Source organism: Marmota monax, unplaced genomic scaffold (assembly GCF_021218885.2).
Source record: "Marmota monax isolate L192 unplaced genomic scaffold, Marmota_monax_Labrador192_F-V1.1 WCK01_AAM20220418_F8-fsc00090, whole genome shotgun sequence".
NCBI lineage: Eukaryota > Metazoa > Chordata > Mammalia > Rodentia > Sciuridae > Marmota > Marmota monax.
Window position 1 is genome coordinate 7,108,212 of NW_026695219.1, and position 27,580 is coordinate 7,135,791.

The window sequence follows — 27,580 nt, forward strand, 5'->3', positions numbered from 1 at the left end:
TTGAATAGAAGTGGTGATAGAGGGCATCCCTGTCTTGTTCCAGATTTTAGAGGGAATGCCTTAAATTTTTCTCCATTCAGAATGATGCTAGCCTGAGGCTTAGCATAGATAGCTTTTACAATGTTGAGGTAAGTTCCTGTTATCCCTAATTTTTCTAATGTTTTGAACATAAAGGGATGCTGTACTTTGTCGAATGCTTTTTCTGCATCTATCGAGATGATCATATGGTTCTTATCTTTGAGTCTATTGATGTGGTGAATAACATTTATTGATTTCTGTATATTGAACCATCCTTGCATCCCAGGGATGAATCCTACTTGATCATGGTGCACAATTTTTTTGATGTGTTTTTGTATCCGATTCGCCAGAATTTTATTGAGGATTTTTGCATCTAGGTTCATTAGAGATATTGGTCTGTAGTTTTCTTTCTTTGAGGTGTCTTTGTCTGGTTTAGGAATCAGGGTGATGTTGGCCTCATAGAATGAATTTGGAAGAGCTCCCTCTTTTTCTATTTCCTGAAATAACTTGAAAAGTATTGGTATTAATTCTTCTTTAAAGGTTTTGTAAAACTCCACTGTATACCCATCCGGTCCTGGGCTTTTCTTGGTTTGGAGTCTTTTGATTGCTTCTTCTATTTCATCCGTTGATATTGGTCTCTTCAAATTGTGTGTATCCTCCTGACTCAGTCTGGGCAAATCATATGACTTAAGAAATTTATCGATGTCTTCACTATCTTCTATTTTATTGGAATATAGGTTTTCAAAATAATTCCTAATTATCTTCTGTATTTCTGTAGTATCTGTTGTGATGTTGCCTTTTTCATCCCGTATGTTAGTAATTTGAGTTCTCTCTCTTCTTCTCTTCGTTAGTATGGCTATGGGTCTGTCGATCTTATTTATTTTTTCGAAGAACCAACTTTTAGTTTTGTCAATTTTTTCAATAGTTTCTTTTGTTTCAATTTCGTTGATTTCCGCTCTGATTTTAATTATTTCTTGCCTTCTGCTACATTTGCTGTTGTTTTGCTCTTCCTTTTCTAGGGCTTTGAGATGAAGTGTGACCTCATTTATTTGTTGGTTTTTTCTTTTTTTGAGGAATGACCTCCAGGTGATGAATTTCCCTCTTAAAACTGCTTTCATTGTGTCCCATAGATTCCCATATGTTGTGTCTGTATTTTCATTTATCTCTGAGAATTTTTTGATTTCCTCCTTTATGTTTTCTTAACCCATTGATCATTCAGTAACATATTGTTTATTTTCCATGTGATGTAGGATTTTTCCTTCCTTCTTTGATCATTGATTTCCAGTTTCATTCCATTATGATCAGATAAAATGCATGGTATTATGTCCACCCCTTTATATTTACTGAGGGTTGACCTATGGCATAATATATGGTCTATTTTTGAGAAGGATCCATGTGCTGCTGAGAAAAAAGTATATCCACTTGATGATGGTTGATATATTCTATATATGTCAGTTAAGTCTAGGTTATTGATTGTGATATTGAATTCTATAGTTTCTTTATTCAACTTTTGTTTGGAGGATCTGTCCAATGGTGAGAGAGGTGTGTTGAAGTCACCCATAATTATTGTGTTGTGGTCTATTTGATTCTTGAACTTGAGGAGAGTTTGTTTTATGAACGTCACAGCACCATTATTTGGTGCATAAATATTGATAATTGTTATGTCTTGTTGGTGAATGGTTCCTTTTAACAGTATACAATGTCCTTCCTTATCCCTTTTGATTAACTTAGTCTTGAAGTCGATTTTATTCGATATGAGGATGGCCACCCCTGCTTGCTTACGAGGACCGTGTGCGTGGTATATTTTTTCCCAACCTTTCACCTTCAGCCTGTGTATGTCTTTTCCAATCAGATGTGTCTCCTGGAGGCAGCATATTGTTGGATTTACTTTTTCAATCCATGTTACCAGCCTATATAGCTTTATTGGAGAGTTTAAGCCATTAACGTTTAGAGTTACTACTGATATATGATTTGTACTTCCAGCCATGTTTGATTATTTATCTTTTTTTTTTAAATTTAGTTTGTTTCTCCATGATTAGCTTTTCCCCCGCCCTCTGTCTTTACTGAGGCACTTCCCACTGTTGGTTTGGGTTATTGTTTTTCATTTCTTCCTTGTGTGGTGTTTCGCTCAAGATGCTTTGCAATGCTGGTTTTCTGGCTGCAAATTCTTGTAACTTTTGTTTATCATGAAAGATTTTTATTTCTTTGTTGTACCTGAAGCTTAATTTTGCTGGATACAAAATTCTTGGTTGGCATCCATTGTCTTTCAGTGTTTGAAATACGTTGTTCCAGGATCTTCTCGCTTTCAACGTCTGTGATGAAAAATTCGTTGTTACCCTTATTGGTTTACCCCTGAATGTAATCTGCCTCCTTTCTCTTGTAGCTTTTAAAATTTTCTCTTTGTTCTGTATGTTGGATATCTTCATAACAATGTGTCTTGGCGTTGGTCTACTGTGATTTTGTATGCTCGGTGTCCTGTATGCATCTACAATTTGTATGTTCGTTTCCTTTTTATTTCTGGAACGTTTTCTACAATTATTTCATTCAGCATATTGCTCATTCCCTTGGTTTGAACCTCTATACCTTCCTCTATCCCGATGACTCTTAAGATTGGTTTTTTTATGTTATCCCATATCTCTTGGATGTTTTTCTCATGATTTTTTACCAGCCTTTCTGAGTTGGCTAGACTCTTTTCAAGATGATATATTTTGTCTTCATTATCTGACGTTCTGGCTTCTACTTGCTCCACTCTGTTAGTGATACTCTCATTTGAGTTTTTAATTTGGTTTATAGTTTCCTTCATTTCTAGAATTATTGTTTGATTTTTTTATAATCTATCTCCTGATAAAGATGCTTATTTGCTTCTTTTATCTGTTTATGTAATTCACTTTCAATGTGTTCTTTCACTGTTTGAATTTGCTGTCTCATATCCTCTTTAAGGTTCCACTCCATCTGTCTAAGGTATTCCTTGAGTTCTTTATTTGACCATTTTTCTGATGCCTCTAGGTCCTCCTGAATATTTAGGCTGTCCTGCATTGTTTGTACTCCTTTTCTTCCTTGCTTTTTCATGCTGCTGCTCATGGTACTTCTTGTTCTGTTTGACTGCTGAGTTACTGTTTACTCCTATAAATTTATTTGATGCTTGGGAGGAAAGGTATTAGAAGGGAAGGGAAGAAGTCACTGCTGCCACCAGTTTCAATGAAGTTATCTTCTCCGCCACATTCTGGTGACGTCAGTTCTCTGCCATGGTGGTTTCCCATACAAATGGCGACAGTTCGTTCCCTTTGCCGGGTGACTGATGCAACGGGTGGGTCCTGACTGGCTCTCCCAAGCCCCATCTCAATCCTGTGGCCACTGCCTATGAAGGCTCGGTTGGTATTAACCTCCGCAGGTTCAGAAGGGCCGACCAGTTGTTTCAGCGGGATTGTTTAGTGCTGAGTCACAGCAGTTTGTCTCGGGAATCTTATTTTTAAGAATCCCTTAGGTATTTGTCATTTTTCTCATCTAAAATTGCCCATGTTATGGGCTAAGGCAGCCCCTGGATACTCTCTGAGCATTCCTAATGCAGGCCTCTGATTCTTCTATCACAGCTTTCTGCAGACAAGGGCACTGTGGTCCAGAGGACCCCATTAAGTGTCAATGTTCCCTGTGAAACCCTGTATGCCAGGTCTTCCTAGTACCTACCAGCTGAGCACATGAGCTCTTTGTTTGGAGGGCCATGGGTTGGGATAGAGGTGATTCTGCAGGAGAGGAAAGGCCAGGACGACAAGGAGCCCAGGGCACCTCTAGGCAAAGGAGATTCCCTAAGAGGGTGAAAATAAGTGTCTCTCTCCAACAAGGTGTTTGAACACAGACCCAGTTCTCCCATTTAGTTTCTCAGCACTTATTGCTAAGATCATATTGACCGACCTTCCTCTCTCCTTCCCTTCTTCCCCAACAATGAATACTTCTTAGGTTCTGGGTATCATACATGGCACTGAACTAGTTACAAAGACAACCACAGGGACCTTGCAGGCTCCTGGGGATGGGAAGGTGTATCTCCAGGTATGCTTACAACAATATGGGAAGTGTTCTCCACAGGCTGAGTGAGCAAAGATTTGTGGTTATAAAGAAGAAAATGACATTGGAGCTGAGCCTTAAAGGATCAGTAGAGCTCTGCTAGGTCCAGGGAGGAGGGTGTAGGGAGGGAATTTAAGGCAGAGAATAGAGCTTTGTAAAGACCCAGGAGTTGGCAGGTCAGAGTAGGCGATGGTGAGAGTACAGTGTGACTGTGTGTGTCTGGTGTGGGGGGGCGGGGGGCGGCCTCCAAAGGCAAGCGTCTTCCCTGCCATGCAAGGAGATGCACTGTGTACAGCAGAGAGAAGGGTGCTTGTTCATGGTGGGGTGGGGTACATGTGCAGAGGGATACTCTGGCTGGTTTGCACCCGTTTACAAGAGTGATTACTAGAACTGTCATGAGCTTTGGGAGCAGGCTGATTCATGTGGGTAATTTAAAATCAATCACATGGGGTACATTTATACCACAGAAACTGGAGAATGTCACAGATCTGTTTTTCCTTTCTTTTTAGAGCTGGTTGTTAAATATTTACCAGCATACCTTGGGTATGTGTGTGCATGCACATTACATAGTGCTAAAAATAGAGTTGTTACAAAAAAAAATTACCAAGAAAAGGCCCAGTGACAGCCAGAAAGAGGTGTACCAGGCAGAACTCCCCAAGATCTTGGTGCACTCACCAGTCTCAGGTTCTTCATTGCTTGCGGAAACATGCCTTGATGCAACTGCAGTTTGCCGACTTTCATTACTTGCACACCTCTGACGGGGTGGCTTCCTGGGAAAAAAATCCTGGAAGAAACCAAAAGGCAAACAGCATCAGTAGCTCTCACCTTCACAGTCAGCATTTCATCAGGAGACTGAAAGTGGGAGCAAACACTGGCTGTGAATGTTAATGAGCTACTAAAAGGAAATTAGCTTGGTAATCCAGGAGAATGTAGTACCAGGGGGATTTCACACACTGCCCTCTTCAGCATCCCAGAATGCCGTCAGCATCAGAGAAAGTCAGGGCAGGACTAGAATGCCTCCCTACAAGACACTGGAGAAGAGAAACAAAAATATGGACCTCTGTATTTATAGTTGGGCAAAAGGCAGGAAACTAGTTACTAATTCTGTCCTCCATCCTTTTCCATTAAGCTCCAGGACTATCGAAGCCTGGAACAGAATATTGGTTTTCAATATACATTTGTTGAATAAATGAATAAAACTTTTCATGATTTCCCAAGTAAATGCTACCACACCTCCCCTTTAATCTGAAAAGACCTTTGAAAGAATCTCATTGTAGAGTCCATCGTGGTCCCCACTATTTACAGCACTTGTATATTTAGCTTGTCATCACACTGTACTACAGTGCCTTTGACTGAGGCACCCTTCTCCATGATGTGCATGTAGAAGGAACTCAACACATACTTGACCTCTTTCGCATTCAACAGAACAGAATAGGGTGCTGTGGTAGAACAAAGAATGAGGACTTAGGGCTATGTTCCAGACCCCATGAAGACCCCATATTATTTCAATTCAATTCAATAAGAATGTACCATATTGGATTCAACAGTTCAGTCTTTTCTGGCTCCCACATCCCCCAAGAGAATACTCAGCTCCTGCTGTATATTCGGAATGATGGGGGCGGGGGACAACACACTGTGTACTGATGTGCTTTTCCCTCAAATAATTTTATCAGACAAAAGACAAGACATTCAAACAAGTTTTAAAATGATACTATAGGCTAGAGCTTTCTTTTGTCCCTAACTCAGGTGGTACTTAGCATATGCTAGATATTCAGTTCACGTTTGTTGAACTGATACTAGAGTTTATGAAGAGGGAGATGCCTGCTGATTGGGTGGACTGGGGAAGGCTTCATGGAGGAGGGAACAGGCCCTAAACTAGCTCTTAAGGATTCAGAAATGCTTGGCTGTGCAGGGAGGAAATACATCTCAACTGTTGAAAACACAAGGGCACATGCCAAATGTTGCTTCCCCAGAGACAGAAGGTACCTGCTCTAGATGTCCATAAGACAATCCTAGGAGTCACCACCCACTCAGGGCCTGCCTGTTTCAGGCACCGTTCCCCCTGCTCTTCATTTATGAGCCCGTGAACCCCACACTTCAGCTACTGTGTAATATGTATCGTGCAAATCACTCTCTCTCCCTGAACCTCAACTCTTCCCATGAAATGTGATACAGAAACTTTTTTCATCCCTGCTCTTAGAAGAGTGGAAAGCACGACTGGGGAAGAAAGTATTTAAATCAATAGAAGGTTGGCCAGGCCTCTTTTTAAAGAGCTGAAAAGGCAGAGGGAAGGGGGAAAACAAAGGAGACACCTGGGTCCTGGATTTTTCTTCATCTCTTGAGAATACTACGAGGTCAATCACTTCACCTCTCACCCCTTACAGAATGAACATCATTATCTACTTGTATGGAAAAGATTTTAAGAACCCCAGACAAAAGGCTTAAGCCCAGGACGCCATTATCAGAAGGTAATTGCCCCGGACACTTTCCTTGAAAAGCACACCTGGATTCAGGATTTTATTTTATTGCTATGAATGTGGCATAATTAAATTTAAGGGCCAAAGAGTAATTTTATACTAATAATCTCTCCACTAAGTGGGTGTCTGTCACATCAGTTAGCAGAAGGAAAGAAAATCTTCAGTCCTGTGATGACAGAGAAAGTGGTGCATAATTATGCCATGACAGGTACCTGCCTCGGTCACTGAAAGATATTAAAAAATGAAGTAGAGTTTCATCTGGAGAGGATGGGTAGCAGAGTCTTCTACATGAGTATTCCTGGATCAGTCTCACAGCCCCAGCAGGGGTGTCATTTGGGGCCTGCTTTGTTTCTGGAGGCCACCCAGCTGACATATGGAGTAAGAATCATGATTATTTGCTGAATTAGCACCCAAGGAACACTGGCAAAGCTCATCCTGCTGGGGGAAATTCCCACCTAGGGTGCGGGTTTTTTTAAAATCAACTTTGCTGTGTATGACAGTGATAAGGAGAGAGGAGGGCCCACAAGTAATCTTAACCCCAGGACTGTTAGGAACTGAGGCCAGGCTGAGAGCTGAACCACAGAAGGAACTACATAGGAATTTCGGTGAGAAGGTGAAGGGAAGGTACCTGTGAAATTCCAGGTTCTGGGGAGCAGCAGGAATGAGCTGGTTTGGACCAGAGGAGGTAAGAGGATCCTGGCTCAACCCTGTGGGGAATAAGGGACGGGCTGCTCTGATGACGGTTTGGGAGACTGAACGCAAAGGGGGAGTGAGCACACTGGTCTGACCAGAAGAGGAACCTGAGGAGTGGGTACACTGGAGGCCAGGCTGTGCAGAGGCACCCATGCAGAGCCGGGAAGTTTGGTCTCCCTTTGCAGATGAGGCACTAAAGAGGGATATTTCATAGGAAACAAAATTGGAAAAGAGAGCCTAGGAGCAAAGGGACTCAAAGAAGTTTAGTGGCAATGAGAAAAGAAAAAAAAAACAAGTTATAGGGCTGATTCAATAGGACCTTGGGACCTGCTGGGGTACAGTGGAGCCAGAGTTGGCTCCAAGATTCAGAAACAGAAATGTTCACATGTGCATGCACACACACACACACACACACACACACACACCCCAAATTGATAATAACAAAATTATTTTGCAAGTCATTCTACTTCTTCAGTTGTTAACAATGATAGCAATCGCATGAACAAATTTCCTTAGGTGCTTCTGAGGTGAATAAGTGCATAAAGGGAAAGAGTTTAAACAAGCAGAGATTCCAAGGAAGCACATGTACTAGCTTTAACCTTGACTTATGGGCATGAAGGTCTTGCTGTCTTATTATACAAAGAGGTGGAGAATCAGAGAACTTAAATATCTCAAAAAGATGTAGAGAAAGAATACCTGATGGCAAGGCCTCTGTTGATCCTGGTGAGATTTTCATATGATATAACAACTAATCACATTGTTTCATTACAGGTAGCAGCTTTTGGTATTTAGTATTCAGGACTATTTTAAAAAATCTGATATCAACACATTACTAAACCTAAAAGGAAAGCTTAACCTGCCTGTTTAAGTTGTATTTCAGAGTAACCAAAGAACTCTAGTTACATGAGTTTTAGTGTATAAATATGTAATGGCAATGGAATTAGAAAAATCATCATCTTCATCTCCTGAAAAAATAACTGACCCATGGAAAATGCATCACTAGATGAAAACCACTGGATGAAAGCATGGAGAATTTCACAGTGGTGGGATTAGGTTGTTATCTATGAACCCGCCAACCAATTTAGCATCACTAAAATGGAACAACCAAACATGAAGTGCCAGTGATGTGAGGAAATAGGAATTATTTTGCATACTATCTACAAAGCATCCAATGTCAAAACCAAACCAAACCAAACCAAATCTACAAACCCAAACTCATCTAATCAAGTCCATAAAATCAAATTTCACTTCAGGATAAATAACAGAGGAACAAGTAAAAGCAGTCAGCTGCTGCCAACAATGGGAAATTCTACAGAACTTTAACCTTTTTTCAATACAAATGTATTTTTTTTCAGTACAAATGCATTTTTTTACTTTATATTTTTTCATTTGTGCTAATTAGCTATATATGACAATAGAATGCATTTATGCACTTTGATATATATCATATGTAGATGAGGTATAATATCATTTTTCTGATTGTACATGTTGTAGAATCACATCAGTCATGCAGTTATGTATGTACATAAGGTAATAATGTCTGTTTCATTTTACTATCCTTCCTATCCCATATCTCGTTCCCTCCCTTCACTCTCCTCTACCTAATATAAAGTAAAAATGAAATTATCGCATTTGCCAATAAATGGATGAAGTCGGAGAATATCATGCTAAGTAAAATAAGCAAGCCCAAAAAACCAAATGCTGAATGTTTTCTCTGATATGCGGATGCTAATTCATAATAAGGGGGTGGTGGGTGCTAGGGAAGAATAGACCTAGGATCTTCTATAAGTCAATGGCATAAAAAGAAAAAGATGCTGGGCAAAGAGAACAATTTTGATTAAAAGAGACTTAAGAGACTTAATAACCATATGTAGTAAATAGACCTTGTATACTATAACAATGTTGTATATTGTATATTTTAACTCAAACAAAAAGACATTTCTGAAATAATCAAAAAATATGAACATAAAATGGTATTGTAGGTATAAGAAAACATCAAATTTTTCAGAGATATAAACTGAAACATGCATTAAATTATATAATGTCTGAGATTTGATTTAAAAATTTTCATCAGAATTTCTGCTTTCAGCAATGGTGATTTAGACCAACTCCTGCTAATAACAAGAAAAGAAAGAATTTTTTTTAAAGAAATCTGTTTGAAGGTATCACAGAGCAATTGAGGCATCAGGGTCTTGAAGGGTTTCTTCATGGAAAGACAGATGCTCTGGAAAGATTCACTGCTACTTTTTCCTTTGATAATTTGAAAGTAGAGACAGACAGGTCAACCAGTTGAGCAAGGGTTTTGGTAGTTGCACAGAAAAGGAGACACAGAAATTGGAGCTGAGGGCTCAAGTAGGATGAGAAGGGATTTTGGCAAACATTTCTGACTTTCATTTGTGAATCCCAAAGGACTACAACCTAGGAATAGTGTGGTAAGTAAGAAGTAGACCATCTATCATTAAGAGTGAATCACATTCAGAGTATTGTTAAATCAAGAGGCGATGTTTCTACCCTGACTGCCAGAAGCAAAAGTAAACCTCTCTAAAGAGGATAACACTATCCCAAACCTCGAATTATCTTTAGTTTTTCTATGCAATGTTCTGCATTCAGAAAAATCATAACCAAGTGAACAAAAAGACAACAATTGCATGAAAATCAAGATAAAAAAGTATAGACAATAAAACAGATTTTTATAGGTACCTATATTGAGACACTTACACACTTTCACACAACAATAAGTGTTTGAAAACAAATAACAGGAAAGAATACTAGCAGGAAAAACAGAAATAAAATAAAATTAACCAATGGAAATTCCAGAACTGAAAAATAGAAAACTAAAATTAAAAACTCAGTAGTTTCACATCAGATCAGTCACAGTTATAAATTAGTAAGCTGGAAGGCAGCATAAATGAATACAACATCATAAAACATGGAAATACAATGAAATGAAAAATAAACAGGGACACAGGTCTCATACATGTTATCTGGATACTCACTTGAGAGAAGGGAGAAATTGGGGCAGAAGCGACATATTATAGAGCCATAATGGGCTGAGAATTTTCAAAACTGAATGAAAGTCACTTATATATGACTGATGCAAGTTACAGATTCAGAAACACTAAGAACCACATAAAGATAATTCAGCAAAGGTGAAAAACAGTGGGGAAAGCTAGAGATGAACTAAGTGCCACAAAATGTTGACAATTTCTGAAGCTAGATGATGGACTTATGAAGGTTCATTATATTACACTATTTCTATATATGTTTGAAATTTTGCATAACTAAAAAGAAACAGGGCATTGGACTTTACTTTTTCACCTTTAGAAATGACTCTTCTCTTCAAGGTATACACTCTGTACCTAGATTCATTGACAGTGGGCTGAAGACAACCTTGGGTTGAATGTTTCATTTGGAAGTTATTTGGCCAGGGCCCTTTGAACAGTAGTGCCCCAGTGAAGTACTCATATTATTTATGTAAGAATGAACTTTAAAAAAATCAATGATACCCTGCTAGAAAACTTCAACTATTTTTGTAACTGTCTGATTTAACTTGGTGATAAAAGTGGTTATTGAAAATTGAAAGTAACAGAAGGAGGGAGGAAGGAGGGACTCCTATACTAATTGACACAAGTTTCAAAAGATTTAGGAATTTTACTAAATTCTGACCCTTATATAGAAATGGAATGATATATACAATGAGCAGTAAACAGTTGCCTTCCACACCATTCAAGATATCCAACAGACACTGACTCTATAGCTTGAGTAACAGCAGAACTAGCAGCAGCTTACACTCAACATTGAGTATGACATTGAGCTTTGCTTTGGGTCTTAAAGCAAGGGTAGGAACTCAAGGGTAACTCAGACAAAGGACATTTGAAAAGGCAGAGACAATCATCTGTTGCTCCCCGGGTTCTATTTAATTTGAAGCAGCTGAAGTATGGAAGTTGTTTATGCTTTTGTGGTAGGGCATCTTTATTTGTAATATAATACATTTTTGTTGTTGCTAGTTTAAAAAAATCCTAACAGAAAAAAAAAAAAACCAAAGAAAGAAAAGACAGACCATCTCAGAAAAACTAGTTTTTAACCATGACCTTAATTAACCCACTCTGTTAGTCTGGAAAAGTGCTGTTTCCCAGGTGGGAGATGAATCAGTACTTCTCCGTCACCTCTACTACTTGCCTCTGATGTGATAGGGAAACCAGAGTCATGAATTGAAAGAGCCCAGACTGAACCCTCAGCTCCTGCTCTGTCCATGATATGTGCTGAGAAAGATGGATCTGCACCCATCTCCCTCCTTGCACCAAACTATGAGAAAAACAACAACAACAACAACAAAATCACAACGCCACACATTAAAAGTGAACTTGACAATGTTACAATGAGATTTCTTTTAACCCATAAAATGAATCAGCAAGATCATTTTTTATATAAAAAAGATTAATACTTCCCTTAACAATTTCTTCCAAATTGATCCTTCATTCAAAAGGCAGGGCTTTCTTTTTCTCACAAGTTTGTTAAGAGTTATTTGTATATGGCCCATTGTTAAAAAGAATCTTTAATCAGATATGAAGAAAAAAACCCACTTTGTTTATTCTAGATGTCCATGTAATTTAGGCTCAGGAGCAGCCAACAGACTGGGAAGTGGTATAAAATAGTACGTACATTAAAGGAGACAGGAGATTTGGGTTTAAGACCTCACCACTAGCCAGATGGTAAGAAAAGTGATGGGAGAACACTTGGAAATGTATACAACTATATCCTCCCCACCTCTCCCCTCCCCTCCCCTCTCCTCTGTGCTACATCCCCAGTCCCAAAATGTTTATTTTCTAACAGTTCAAAAACTCTACTTAGTTCACCTTTATGTTTACTTGCTTCTTTTCAGATGCATGTTGAGACGGAGGACCCAAGATGATTCTGCAGAAGTGACCTCCTTAAGGGAAAAAGTCGTAAATTGCAGATAGAGCTAACCAATTTTGAACCACAAAGTTTGAACTTTGATATTTTTTTTACAGAAAAATGAACAGAGAAACCATTGCTTATATTTTTAACTCTCAAATTAAACGTGTTTAACTGTTTTCATTTAATGCTCGACTTGTAGGCAAACATCCTCATCACTTTGCCAAATCTGCTTCGTGTGCTGCTTAGTCCACTAGCAGCTTGGCCATAAGCAGGAACAGTGGTAAGAACTGGTCAGAAGCCTCTAGGCAGGTTGGATGATATTGTATTTCATGTAAATAGTTTTCTTTTCATACTCAGAATGGTGACAGTGTTGTCCTTTGTCAATGGCTTTTGCCTGGTTCATATTTTATAACATCATTTTTTACTGTAAAATATTTGATGATAATTTGAAGTATTTTAAGGTCAGCCACTATAACTAAATTATGCAATAACCATAATTTAGCTTATTAAGTCCTTAAGAAAAAATGGTAATGAGATTTTCATTAAAATATTTGCATCTGTCTTCTATAGTCTTTTCATACTTGCAGGCAATAAAAGACACTTCTGAAAGCCCTTAATTATAAACACACATGTGGTCATACCATTCTAGAATCATGTCCCAAGAAGGACCTATGAGTAGAATTTTATAATTTATTTGTTATTAGTACAAATTTACAAAACTGGTTGGCATTCTGCTTCTAGTACTACAGCAGGTTACTGATTATCTTGCAGAAAATAATGAAAAATGCTAACATATTTTTAAAATCAATCAAATGCCAGCAAGATAGTAAGGAACAGAGGGACCCCCAAGAAGCCAGCAGAATGGCACAGTTGGAATTCCTGGCAGGTTGGAACCTCTGCCTTCACCAGCTTTGTGAGGCATTGGAGGACAGAACAGCAAGCCCAGTGTTTACCCAACATAATGGACTCTAATGCAAAATCTTCCCTTCTTATTGACCTGCTTGGGATGAAAAATTTGTAATATTCTGGGTAACAAGTGATTATAGATGGAAGGTCTAAGAAGAAGAAATGAAGACAATTCCCTAAAGACCTAAAAAGAGCATGCTACAGGAACACTGCTACATCGATGTTCATAGCAGCACAATTCACAATAGCAAGACTGTGGAACCAACCTAGATGCCCTTCAATAGACGAATGGATAAAAAAAATGTGGCATTTATACACAATGGAGTATTACTCTGCATTAAAAAATGACAAAAGCATAGAATTTGCAGGGAAATGGATGGCATTAGAGCAGATTATGCTAAGTGAAGCTAGCCTATCCCTAAAAAACAAATGCCAAATGTCTTCTTTGATATAAGGAGAGTAACTAAGAACAGAGTAGGGTTGAAGAGCATGAGAAGAAGATTAACATTAAACAGGGATGAGAGGTGGGAGGGAAAGGGAGAGAGAAGGGAAATTGCATGGAAATGGAAGGAGACCCTCAGGGTTATACAAAAGTACATACAAGAGGAAGTGAGGGGAAAGGGAAAAAATAATACAAGGGGGACAAATGAATGACAGTAGAGGGGGCAGAGAGAGAAGAGGGGAGGGGAGGGGGGATAGTAGAGGATAGGAAAGGCAGCAGAACACAACAGACACTAGTATGGCAATATGTAAATCAATGGATGTGTAACTGATGTGATTCTGCAATCTGTATATGGGGTAAAAATGGGAGCTCATAACCCACTTGAATCAAAGGGTGAAATATGATATATCAAGAACTATGTAATGTTTTGAATAACCAACAATAAAAAATTAAAAAAAAAGAAATGAAGACAAAGAGAATCCTCAAGATGGGTAAATCTATGAATATTGACAAGTTAAAAATGTTTTGTGGGGGCTGTGGTTGTAGCTCAGTGGCAGAGCACTTGCCTAGCATGTGTGAGGCACTGGGTTCAATCCTCAGCACCACATAAAAAAAAAAAAAGACATTCTGTCCATCTACAAGAGAGAGAGAGAGAGAATTTAAAATAATGTTTTGTGGGTTAAAAATAATAAAGTCAAATTAAAATACATTATAATCATAGCATATATGATATATGTCAGCAGGAGAGAGAACAGGACTTGAGTATGCTAAGGTACTTAGAACATTTCTTTAGCCAGAAAGAACACAAATAGTTACACACATCTTTTCTTCATAATTACATATATAGCTCATCTATGACTCATATATTCTTCATCATATATATTTAATTTTAGAAAGTCTTCAAAAGCTGATTTAATGTTCTGTTTTAATTTCTGGGTATAAAGCCAATGTATAAAGAATAGTCAGGTTAATCTAGGGATTTAATGATCTTAAAAGTTGAGTGTTAAATCAGTGAGAGGGAACACCATGGTTTTAAAAAAATGTGTATACCTTTCCCTTATTTGGAAGAAAAATGAAAGCTATAAAATTAAAAAATGTATAAAAAGTTCCACAAGGGAATTTTAAATAGATGATGAAATAGAGTTTGAGCTTCCAAGTTGTATATGACTGTATCTACAATGGTATCTAAAAATACCACATGTATGTGTGTTTTTTGACCTGCATTTCAGTCACAAGGGCACTTTTACTGAAATCAGTTGCTACAGGTGCCAACTACTCAAGAACTCATAAACCCTGAAGAAGTCTTGGCATGGGCTTCTAGAGCACAGGTGTTGCAAAGCACTGCATTGTGGTGCTGGGAAGCAGAGATATTTTCTTCTTTGGTGATTTTCAAAGAAAAATATAGCCTGTTGTGGCAAAGGATCTGATACTGCTTGGATGTAGAATATGAGGAAGTGAATCTAGAGTAGTGGTTGATAAACTATGGCTTGCAGGCAAATCTCAATCACACACATTTTTATAAATAAAGTTTTATTGGGATATAGCATGCCCATCATTTGCACAGTCTTCCACTATTCTCATGTCTCAGCAGCAGTACTGAGTTATTTAGGCTATGGCTTGCAAAGCCTAAAATATTTACTACCCACTTTTTACAGAAAAAGTTGCTGACACCTGTTCTATAGTCAAGGAGTTTCCTGAAGTAAGAGGCTAGAGAGGATCCTTTACCAAAAATATTAATCATGGACAACTATGAATATGTCTTGTATGTGTGCTCTCTGGATGTTTTATCACTAATAAGAACAATACAATGATGATAGCAGTTAATTTGGTTAGATAGAGCACCTGCTATGTGTCAGGCACTCCTGTAAGGACTTTGTTTGTTTAAGCCCAGTTTTTTCTCAAAATGATATTACCCAAGTAGACTCTGGTAATGATGATGTAAAGTGGTGAGAGCTTCTTCTCTGCAAAAAGCAAGGATAAAACAAATTGCCCGAGGCAACGACTTTATGGCATCATAAATTGAATAAAGATATTACTCAGTCATTGGAAAACTGCATGTACACAAGACAGAACCCGGAAACAAACAAACAAAAAGCCAAAAGGAGGTTTGAGAACTCTGAATCTACCTTCTAATATACAATGATCAGCACAGAATGGAAGCCTTACAGGTCAAGGTGTTTGAGCCACACCTCTGTCCAAATCATTAGCTGACTACAAAGCTATGTGGACCCAGAGAGATCTCCAGAAAACCAGGCTAAAAAGATGAGAAAGAGTAAAATACCAAGGAAAAACAACATTTACACACACAGAAGTTTAAGTCTAAGGAATTCACAAAAACAGCACACCACAAAATGATCAAGCACCTTCGGAACAACAAAACAGAATGCAGAGTTATATTACTTAAAATATTCAGTTTTCAGTCATTATTTTCTCTCTGTGACAGGGAGATCAGTCAATGCCCTGATCCCCAGAATCTGTGAACCTGTTACTTTACATGGCAAAAAGACTATGAAATGATCCTGGATTATACAGGTGGACACAATCTTATCACACAAGCTTTAAAACTGGAGACCCATTTGCAACTGTGGTCAGAGAAAAGGGATGGGATGAAAGAAACAGGGTCCAAGAGATGCCATATTACTAGTTTTGAAGATGCAGAAAAGAACCATGAGTCAAAGAATATGAGCCACTCTAAAGCTGGAAAGGGTTAAGGAAACAGATTTGTGAGGGAATTTCCACAGAACTTTCAGAAGTAATATGGCCATGCTGACATCATGATTCTGGCCCAGAGAACCATGAAAACATCCAACCAACAGAACTCTAATAAATTTGTATTGTTTTACGCCACTAATTTTGTAGTAATTTGTTACAACAGCAACAGGAAACGAGTATACATGCAAAACACCAGGAAAGTAGGAAACATATTTAGGAGAAAAAAACTTTAACAGAAACTGACTTATGAGGCTTATGAGCTATTATAAATATGTTAAAATAATTAAAAATATTAATAAGGAAAATAGTTAAAAAATGACAAGTGGTGGGAGGGAATCTCAATGGAGAAATTAAAAAAAAAATTCACTATATTCAACAGTAGTTTAACATAGCAGGAGAAAGAATCAACAAACTGGAAAGTAGATCAGTAGAAATTATCAAACCTCTAGAACAGAGAGTAATGTATAACGGTTGTACCTGAAGGAGGAGAAAGTATGTTTGAAGTAGTAATATCCACACAGAATATTCAAAATATCCTAAATTTTAAAATATTAACCCATAGGTCCAAGAAGCTCAGTAAATACAATAAACACAAAGAAAATCTCAACTAGATACATCACAGTCAAACTGCTGAAAGCCAAAATGAACATTTTGAAAGCAGCAAGAGAAAAACAATTCATACAGGGAAACAGCTGACTTCTTATCAGAAAAAACATGGAGATGAAAGACAGGGGAATTATACAGTCATCATCCTGCAGGAAACAAACTGTCAACCAAGATATCTATATCCAGAGAAACTATCTTTCAAAACTGAAGGCGAATACAGTCAAGATGTTGATAGATTTATTACACTTGTAATAAAACTCCAAGCATGATAGAGACAAGCTGGTTCTAAAGTTTATGTGGCAATTTAAAGGAATTAGAATAGTCTAAACAATTTTGAAAAAGAATAAAATTGGAGGGCTCATATAATCTAGTTTTAAGATTCACTATAAAGCTATTGCAGTCAAGACAGGGTGTCATTGCAAAATGAACGGAACACAACAGGAATTCCCAGAAATAGATCCATGCAAAGATAGCCAATTATTTTTTACAAAGGCACAAGGAAAAGTCATTGGAGTAAGGATATTGTTTTTGACCATCTTCACCAACACCTGTTATTATGTCTCTGATGATAACTATCCTAGTAATGATGCCTCTTTATGATTTTGATTTTCATTTGTCTGATGGCTAATGATGTTGAGCATCCTTGTTAGCCATTTTTATATCTTTTTTGGAAAAATGTCTAGTCTGGTCTAGGAAGAAAAATGAACCTTGACCTGAACTTATATACAAATTTTACAACAAAGTTTATTATGAGGTTTTGAACTCAAAATGATTACTGATCTAAATGTACTTAAACTTATAAAATTTTTAGAAGACATAGGAGAAGATCATCATGATCTTGAATCAGGCAATATTTCCTACATATGACACCAAAATTTGGTTCACAAAAGAAAAAAAATGATAAATTAGATTTCTCAAAATTAAGAGCCCTTGTTCCATAAAATATTATTAAGAAAATGAAAAGATAACTGACAGACAAGAGGAAATTATTTGTAAAATATATATCTGATATTAGGTATATCCAAAATACATAACTAATTCTTAAAACTCAATAAGAAGACAAAAAAGAAAAAGAAAAATTAACAAGAGACTTTTAGACTAATGGACTTCTCTAAAAAGAAAATGCCAAATAAGTACAGGAAAAGATAATCAGTATCATTAGATGTTAGGAAAATGTTTTACCATGAGCGCCACTTTACATTTATGATAATGGCTAAAGTCAAAGGGACTGACACTGTTGTCTTTCTGTGTTGATGAAGATGTGGAAGAACTAGGACCCTCCTGTTAGAAGGAATGTAAAATGGTACAAGCACTTTGGAAAACACTTTGGCAATATCTTAAAGTCAAACAAAGACAAATGACCCAATTGAAATGGTCGAAGGTTTTGGTTAGGCATTTTTCCAAAGAAGATATGCAAATGACTAATAAACACATAAAAAGATGCTTAACATTAGGGAACTAAAAATCAAAACCACAGTGCTAAACAGTTCACATGGATGAACCCTGAAAACATTATGCTATGTAAAAGAGACCAGACAGAAAAAAGATTTATATAAGAAATGTAAATACGACATGTCCAGAATAGGTAAATCCATAGAAACAGAAAGTAGATTAGGGTTCCCATGAGATGTGAGCACAGGGTTTATGGTGACTGCTGTGGAGGATGAAGTTTCTTTTAGGATGATTAAAATGTTCCAGAATTAGACAGTAGTGATGGTTGCACAATTTTGTGAATATACTAAATACCACTAAATTGTCTACTTTGAAAGAGTAAATTTCAGGGATGTGAGTTATATCACAATTTTTTTTTTTTTTGGCTGGGTGGGGAGGTCCTGGGGATTGAACATAGGGCCTTGCACATGAAAGGCGGGCACTCTACCTCTGAGTTACATCCTAGCCCTACATCTCAATAAAAATTGTAGCTGCCCTAGAATTCTACTACTATCATTGATGAGAAATTAACTATGTCCACACAGGACTTATATATATATAATAGCCAAAAAAAGTGGAAATAACCTAAATAATCAAGTGGTGAGTACTTAAATGCAATATAGTGTACTCATGCAATGTACTACTACTAAGCAGTAAAAAGGAATAGAGTACAGATACATACTACAATATGAATGAACCTCAGAAACATTATGCTGAGTCAAAGAAACCAATTAAATAAGACTACATATTGTACGATTGTATTTATATAAAATTTCTAACAAAAGCAAATTATGGAGACAGTAAGTAGGTATGTGGTTGCCAAGAGCTAGGTATGGGAGCAGGCAGTGACTGCAAACAAGCATAAGGAAACCGTTAGGACTGCTACAGGTATTCTAAAAATGGATTTTGGTGCTCTCTGCATGACTAAAAATTTCTAAAACTCAAAGAATTATACACTTAAAATGGCTGAATTTTATGGTATGCATATTATACTTCAATAAAGCTATAGGGAAAAAAAGAAACTTATGGGATAGATACTACTACTATCACCATTTTGGCAATTAGGAAACTCAACAAAAATGACAGCTACAATTTAAAACAATTTAATTGACACATATTTGTACATGTTTAGTGGGTACAGTATAATAATTCAACACAATGATCAAATCAGGGTAATTAGCATTTCTATGACTTAAAACTTTTATCATTTCTATGTTGGGAAACATCAGATTCTTCTAGTTATTTTGAAATATATCAAGAATTATTATAGACTATAGTTATTCTACTGCACTACAGAACACAAGAAATAATTATTCATACCTATCTCTTGATACCTGTTGTGTGACTTGTCTCTCTCCCTCTTCCCCTTACCTTTCCTAGTCTCTGTAGACCACTAATCTACCTTCTTCTCTGGAATTGATTTAACAGAGCTATGATTTCATCCTAGTATAAATTACTAACTGGAACAGTACTGGGCAGCTGGGAGGAATTTAAACCAGTGGTTATCTAATTCCAAATTATTTGTCTGGTATCACCATTTCTCATGAAAATGGATTCTTCTTTTAAACATGAATTTTCCCCATGTGATAAAGGCTGGCCTTTTTATATTAAAAACACATAATTGTAAAACAGCTAAAAGGTATGTGCTTTCTAATGATCTCTCCCTTCCCAAGTTCCACAGTTGCTATAAAAGAAAATATGTCCTTCTGACAGCTGTGTCTTCAGAACATTCTGTGCTAATGGACAGTGCTGATATTATTGAGGGTCAGATAGGCGCAGCTACCCTTCCATCCAAACCCAAATATGTATCACTCCTTCAAGATTACAGAAATGTATATGCATTTCATATGCTTAATTATATAATCAAATCCCTGCTTAGAGGTCAACTTACTCTAGTCCCTTTAATCTTATTTCTAGAAGAGTCTCTGTAGCCATGACTAATCTTTCTTCATGCTTGTCAACTTGCAAGATTTTGACAGTTTTAAGCAATGCAGTCCATGCTGCTCAAGCAGTAATTTTTCAAAGAGTGGAAGAAAGGAAAGGATTTGAGGGGAGAATAAATGTTTGTGAAAAGAATGGTTCATCTCTTTTGGGAACCCTGTTTGTTTTGTCATTGTCAAAGAGGAAGTGAGTCAAGAAGTGTTTACCTTCTTTACAATAGTAAAATTATTTGAGTTTAAATTGATGTCCCGGAGAAATATTTGCTATTGTTTTCCCCTGAAAGTATAGTTAATGGCCTGTTTGCCATTTTGGCAATTTAAAGCTAGGAAATATGGCCACCTATGACAAAATTGGTAATCACTAATGGTACTTGTTATGGTTTAGATATTAGGTGTCTGCCAAAAGCTCATGTATGAAATAATGCAACAACATTCAGAGGTGAAATGATTGGGTTATGAGAGTCTTAACCCAATCAGTGAATTAATCCCCTGATAGGATTAACTGAGTGGTAACTAATGGTGGGCAGGGTATGGCTGGAGGAGATGGGTCAGGGGTATGTGTGTGTGTGTGCCTTTGAGTATGTATTTTGTATCTGGCAAGCGGAGTCTCTCTTTGCTTCTGATCATCATGTGAGCCACTTCCCTCTGCTACACTCCTCCACCATGATGTTCTGCCTCACCTTGAGCCCCAAAGAATGGAGCTAGCTGTCTGTGGACTGAGACCTCTGAAACCATGAGCCCCCAAATAAACTTTTCCTCTTCTAAAATTGTTCTCATCAGGCCTTTAAGTCACAACAGAAAAAAAAATGACTAAAATGGTACTCACACAGCTAAAATGAAGTACTCATACATCTAGTGAAGTTACCTCCAGTACAACACTCCCATTTTATTATTAAAAGAAATATCAAAACATACAAACATTTAAAAAAATTTTAAAGACAATTTTAAAAATACAATTTACAACTAGGATTAATGCCAGAGTCTAAAGAAACTACCTAATGCCAGGGTCCAGAAGGTTTGCTGAGTGCAATGCACACTGACACACTCTGTTGGTACACCTGCCTGTTTGAAAGTGTGGGCAAGAACCCCTCCCACTGTCCAAATCATGGAACAGAAATGCAAGCCTGACCAAGCAGGAATCTGTGCAACTGTCTGTGTGACATGTGGAGCTGGTTTCTGTAGCAGCTGAAGTCAGTCATACTGGCCCATTCAGACACTGTAACTCCTGGGAAATAACTGGCTAGAGAGGAAGGTGATGTGGCAAGAGTAGAAGATTAGGTGTATCAAAGTGGATAATGACAAAGTCAGTGCTCTAAGTAATGTAGTAAGAGAAGAATAAGACATGAAAAACCTTTGCAGAAGTGCATTTTGGGATATTTTGTTTTTGATGTGCTTACATCTATTTCATGTTCCACAGGCAAAATAAGAGAAGCTATCATTTCAGTCCACTAGTTCCCAATAGATGAAAATACACTAGGTTATGAGAAATGATTCTGGATGGAGTACATGAATTTATAGTTCACTTATAATCTGATGAGGAATTCAAAGAACACTGGGCCAAGGGTAATTTGTATACTGTTTCCACTGGCAAACACTAAGACTGAATATTTTCTCACAAAAACTAAGGTAAAGGCAGAATGTCTGTTATCACTACTCTTATTCAACATAGTACTTGAAGTACTAGCCAATGCTATGAGTCAAGAAAAAAAAAAAGAATGGGATATCGATTAGAAAGGAAGAAAGAAACTATCTATTTAGGTGACATGACTGCTAGTAAAGAATCCCAAGGAATTTATGAAAACATTCCTAGAATCAATAAGTGTAAAGTATAAAGCTGGAGAATACAAATTCAACATACAAAAATTAATTGTATAAACAGTGTGAATTACACAAAAACCAAAGATATAATACCATTAAAAATCACTTAGGTATGAATCTAAAAATGAAATATTTTTACATCTAAAAATACATAGTATTCTGAAAATTACAAAACAAACAAGAATTCAGAAATCTAAATAAAATGGAGAGAAAGAAATCTATGATCTAAATAAAATGGACAGACACATTGAGTTCATGTTTTGGAAAACTCAATGAAGTTTGATTTATTGACTCTTCCCAAATTTATCTATAGGTTAAATAATTTCTAACAAGGTGTGAACATGATTATTCTAAAATTTGTAAGGAAAGGTAAAGGACTAGAGCAGCTAACACAATTTTGGAAAAGAAGAACAAAATTGAGAGAGTCACATTAATTTCAAGTGTTTAGATATACATTTTACTACCAAGTTATCTGGGCATGTTCATTTACCACATCTCCCTTATTCATAGGTTTCCACTGTATCTATCATCATCCAAAGTACATGTATGAAGACACGAATTGGTGTCAACATACTTTATATACAACCAGAGATACGAGAAATAGTGCTGTATACATGTAATAAGAATTGTAATGCATTTGGCTGTCATTTATTTTTAAAAAATCAATAAAAAAGAAGTTAGTGTGGAAATAATGCAGAAAATGTATCTTAGCATCTATGGATAGGAAATGGTTGCTTCAGTTATTTACTGCTGTGGAAGAACCTACCACAAAATTTAGAGTAACCACCATTTTCGGATGCTCATATATTTTGTAGATAAGAGATTCAGAGAAAATGCAGCAGGGATATCTCTCCTCAGAAACTCAGCTAGGGTAACCTGAATAGCTGGGGTGTCTCAAGACAGGTGAAGGCTGTCTCATTACTCACCTGGACAGTTCTATTTGTACATACAAGTAGAAAAATGTGCCTTTTTCATATGCCCTCCTAAGGAAACAAAAGGCTAACATAGCAAGTATTTCATGTTTTCTCCTCTTCCCACCTTCTGGGTAGGTGATTCCTCACCGTGGAGATCCCTTTGCTCTGTTTCCCCTTCCATTATTTTCTCCAGAGCCTTTTAGAATGTACATATTCCATAATTATATTTATTTCAATTTGTAGGAAGTTTTGTTTTTTGAAAAAAAGCAATAACTCTTGGAGATACTAGACAGTACACTGATTAAATAAATCTCACATTGACAGTTGAGAACTAAGAATAAGCATCAAATTGAGTTGGTGGTGGGGTTGGGACAATGGTGGCAACAGAACATTAAGAGGCAAAGAAAGTGACAAAAAGCTAGGTAGGATACCAAAGGCAACAAACACTATGCTAATAAGCATGGTAAAGATAAGCTCTTTATATACCACAAAACAATTATAACTATGTAGTTTATTATCGTGTTTATAGAGATGTGGACTCTGAGGTTCCCAGAGACTATTCGATTTGCTCTGAGCAGCATAACAAGTAAATGTCCCAGGGAGCTGGGATCAGAACCCAGCAGCTCGTGCCTGAGCCTATATTCTTTCTAGTCTCTCTGTCTGTCTCACTGCCTCACTAAAACCTCACCTATCCAACAGTCTTGCTTGTGATTAGCTCTGCACTGTGCTACCTCCTTAAAGGGCAACTAAAATATTTCCAATCAATTTCAATAGCCCTAATATAATTTAAGTCTACAAACATCCCAGCAGGCTGGAATTACTCTCTTCCCCGAATCCTGCACCAGAAGCCCATAGGCAGAATCAAATCCATCATTTAACTGGGGGGAAAAAAAGTGTTGGAAAAATGTGAAACCAATGCTGGCATGGCTGTTTCCCAGAGAAAACCTGGAACCCAGCGTCGAAGTACATTGCAGTATACTGTTCCTACCAGCTGTGTTTCCATTTAAGAAATCTTTTGTGGGAAATGTTTATTATAGTCTTCCATTTTCTCTGTGCAAAATCAGAGAAAATTGAGAAATGCCAAATTACATTGTCTTCAAAAATCCTGTCATGGAGTAGCTCAGTTTTCACATGCTATTCTCTGAAGACGTTATTGATGTTCTACCAAGTTGATGGAATAATATAATTTGCTAGCAGGAAAAATGTCCAGCAAACAGAACTGTGTTCATTAGAGGAGTATCTTTATATGCCTTGTTCCATTTCCATTACTTTTCAAAATCACATCATGTAACAGGCAGAACCATTTCCCTGCTATGTACTGGATATTCAGTATTTTTATAGTTAGAAGGACTTGCACAAATTACAGCTATTCTGGCTAAACCAAACCAAAACAAAAAACAGGCAGGCAAGGGTATCTCATTTTTGCTGCTAGAGAAACAAACCCGGTTTCCCTCTCTGAAGTTCTATGTGGCTGTTACTCACATGTAGTTCCCATAACTTTTGACTTTTAGGTTCCTACGTGGGCAATCTCTTCCATAGTCAACTCATCAAGCACAGCCCCAGTGCTGAGCAGCTCAAATTTCTGAAATAAGCATCATTTGTCTTCATTCTCCTCTCACTCCTCTTATTTCTGGACAATTTTCTTTTTCACTTGGGTAGAAGGACTCACCAATGGCCTTCTCACTGATGTCTCACAAATGCTGCCTTCCCCAGAGCACCTTTCCCCCCAATTCCCACTTCACCCCATCAAAACTTCCAGGCCTCCTTTAGAAAAGCCTAATCAGTCTTATTAGATTCATTTCATCTGTTAATTATTGATAATTTCAGAGATGAAATGCACTTACATTTTTTTGTTTTTGGTACCAGGAATTGAATCCAGAGGTACTAGACCACTGAGCCACATCCCCAGCCCTATTTGGTATTTTATTTAGAGACAGGGTCTCACTGAGTTGCTGAGCACCTCAACGTTGTTGATGTTGGCTTTGAACTCGTGATTCTCCCATCTCAGCCTCCCAAGCTGCTGGGATTACATTGTCTTCAAAAATCCTGCACCACCATGGCTGACTTGCATTTTGAAAGAGAAATTCTTATTAAAAGAATTTCTAATGGGTAAAATTTGAAACATGGGATAGATTTTCATCAATGGGAAGAAAATATAATTTGGGACACAAGTACTTTGCAGGATTTTGAAAACCTGACCATAGAAAGCTGAGGTTCACATGTAAGGTAGTTGACAATCAAGTGCTGTCAACTTTTGGGGTGAAAAATAGTACAGATCACACACTCAAGCTTGCTACTGAAATGTCCACGAAATTGTTTAGTTCTGTGAAGCAAATGTCAGAAGGGCTTGAAAACACTGGACAGACTCCACCACAGTGAATAGGGAAAGGAGAAAGGGGTGTAGGCACCCTCCAGGCATTTCTTCTACTTTTTAATATCTTCGTATCTGGAAGGATTTGTGCTATGAGCTCTGCTGTCTGCATTCTTCTACCTCTATTAACCTTTCATATGACTAGGGAGGTCAGGTGATATTCCTGGCATATGATTACACAGTAAAGGGGTAGGGGTTCTCTGCTTGCAATGATTAAAACAAATCATACACTTTTTACAGCTAGAAGGAACCAGAGATCACTTGTGTCAACCCTGTCATTTTACGGATGAGGAAGCAGTCTACCAAAGTTGCCCTAGGTCCATCTAGGCTATGAAGCAAACTCCATGTCCTGCAGTTCTAGCATAATGCTTGGTACACAAAAGGTGCCTAATTAGTGTTTGCTAACTAGTGGCTGGATTCCTGACATCTGCTTCTGGTTGTGTGTTCTTTTTATCATTCCTCTTTCTTTAGTTCTAGTCTCCAGGGGGGAAAAATTATAGGTTAAATATTAAAGTCCAGAAAAAAGGGACAGTCCAACTCACTCAGGTTGTCATCCTAATTTTGTGTCAAATAGTGTATCTTTTATTACTATCCACAGCTTTTAGAAACCGGGCCTACTCTTTTTTTTTTCTTTTTTAAATATCTTTTTTTTCCTTTTAGTTGCAGATGGACATAATACCTTTATTTATTTATCTTTATGTGGTGCTGAGGCTCAAACTCAGTGCTTCACACATACTAGGTGAGTGCTCTACTACTAAGCCACAACTCCAGACCCTGGGTCTACTCTTTCATCCTTTCAGGAGGTTTGGACGAGGATTGAGAGGATGGTGCTCAGAGAAGCATTACCTAAGTTCCTCTATCATGGAAATACCCTCAAAGGTGAGGTCAAGAGTGCCACTTGAGGGCTGGAATTGTGGCTCAGTGGTAGAGTGCTTGCCTAGCACGGGCAGGACCCAGGTTTGATCCTCAGCACCACATAAAAATAAAGGCATTGTGTTGTGTCCATCTACACCTAAAAAATAAATAATAAAAAAAGAGTGCCACTTGAAATGTGGCACCAGGAGCTACTGGAGTCCAGAAGGTCTGCAGATGAACTCCTAATTAAATGTAAGTTTGACAAGGTACCCTGTGGCATTAGGTCCAGTCCATTATAATGTGCCATCTTCTGGGACCTGAATACCTTTTGATTTAAGTCCTTTTAAAGGTATTTTCAGAGGCAGCTCCCTAATGAGGCAAATGCTCCTATCACCCCTCATCCATAAATGGGGATCACCCCTCATCTACAAACAAGAGATGACCTCAAATCCTTGACGTTGACCTTTGAAGATTATGTTTATTTATATTCACATATGGTCTACGTACTGGACATTTCATTAACATTGAATATTGGCACCAGGCAATTTCATAAGCTCTATATTTTGCCCATTTTTATCATTTTACAATTCCTCTCAACGCTGATAGCTGACTTCTCTTAGCTGCTCTCAAATTCCTCCTGGCACAAAGATGCTCTGTGGTTAATGAATTTCCCTGCTCACAGGTTAGGACTTCCTAGATGGAAAGCATTGCTCCATGTCTATTGACCAAAGGAAAAGCCAACTTTAATGTGGCATGCTACTCTAGGAGAGACACACCAAGAGAATGTGTTCACTTGTTTGTTTATTCAACTCATTACAAAGATTTAGGAGCTGAGGTTATGGTTCAGTGGTACAGCACTAGACTTGCACATGTGAGGCACTGGGTTTGATCCTTAGCCCCACATAAAAATAAACAAACAAAGATATTGTGTCCATCTGCAATGAAAAAAATTTTTTTAAAAGAAAGTTTATAGAATTCTGGGTCTAAAATAAGAATTATATACTGTAGTGACAAGAGAACAGCAGGACACCCTATATGCTGGATTAGTAGGGACACATCAGACAGGGCCCACTCTTACAACCTACTCATGCATGAGGTCCAGGAGAGGGAGAGCCTCAGGGTCAGGGTAAGTTTTAGCAAAGTTCAAGTGCAGGATCTTGGTCTTGAGGGTGATTGTACTTTCTACACCAGGTACGTGGTCAGCACCCAGTAATGTGAATACTTTCAGGAAATGAGAGAAAGCCACAAGCATATAAATAAAAAGTCTCTTTCAGACAGAGGGGTAGTCTTATTTTTGAAGCCATGGGCTAGCTTCCACAGAAAGTGAGTGACTCTGTGATTCTTTGGTCTGTTACTTGAATCTTTTGCGAGGACACTGCTAGTTTGGGGAAAGATGGTATCACATATTTCTGGGTCAGCCAAAAGCTGAAACTCAGCTG

At 37.6% G+C, this 27,580-nt stretch overlaps 1 protein-coding gene across 2 annotated transcripts in view; it reads right to left on the reverse strand.

Annotated features, from left to right (window-relative positions):
* Nucleotides 1–27,580, reverse strand: part of Smyd3 (SET and MYND domain containing 3) — a 709,978-nt gene that overhangs the window by 20,267 nt on the left and 662,131 nt on the right. For both annotated transcript variants that reach the window (XM_058575189.1, XM_058575190.1), the window contains exon 11: nucleotides 4,753–4,861. In XM_058575189.1, coding sequence (XP_058431172.1) covers nucleotides 4,753–4,861 — 109 coding nt within the window. The remainder of the gene's footprint in view (nucleotides 1–4,752; nucleotides 4,862–27,580) is intronic.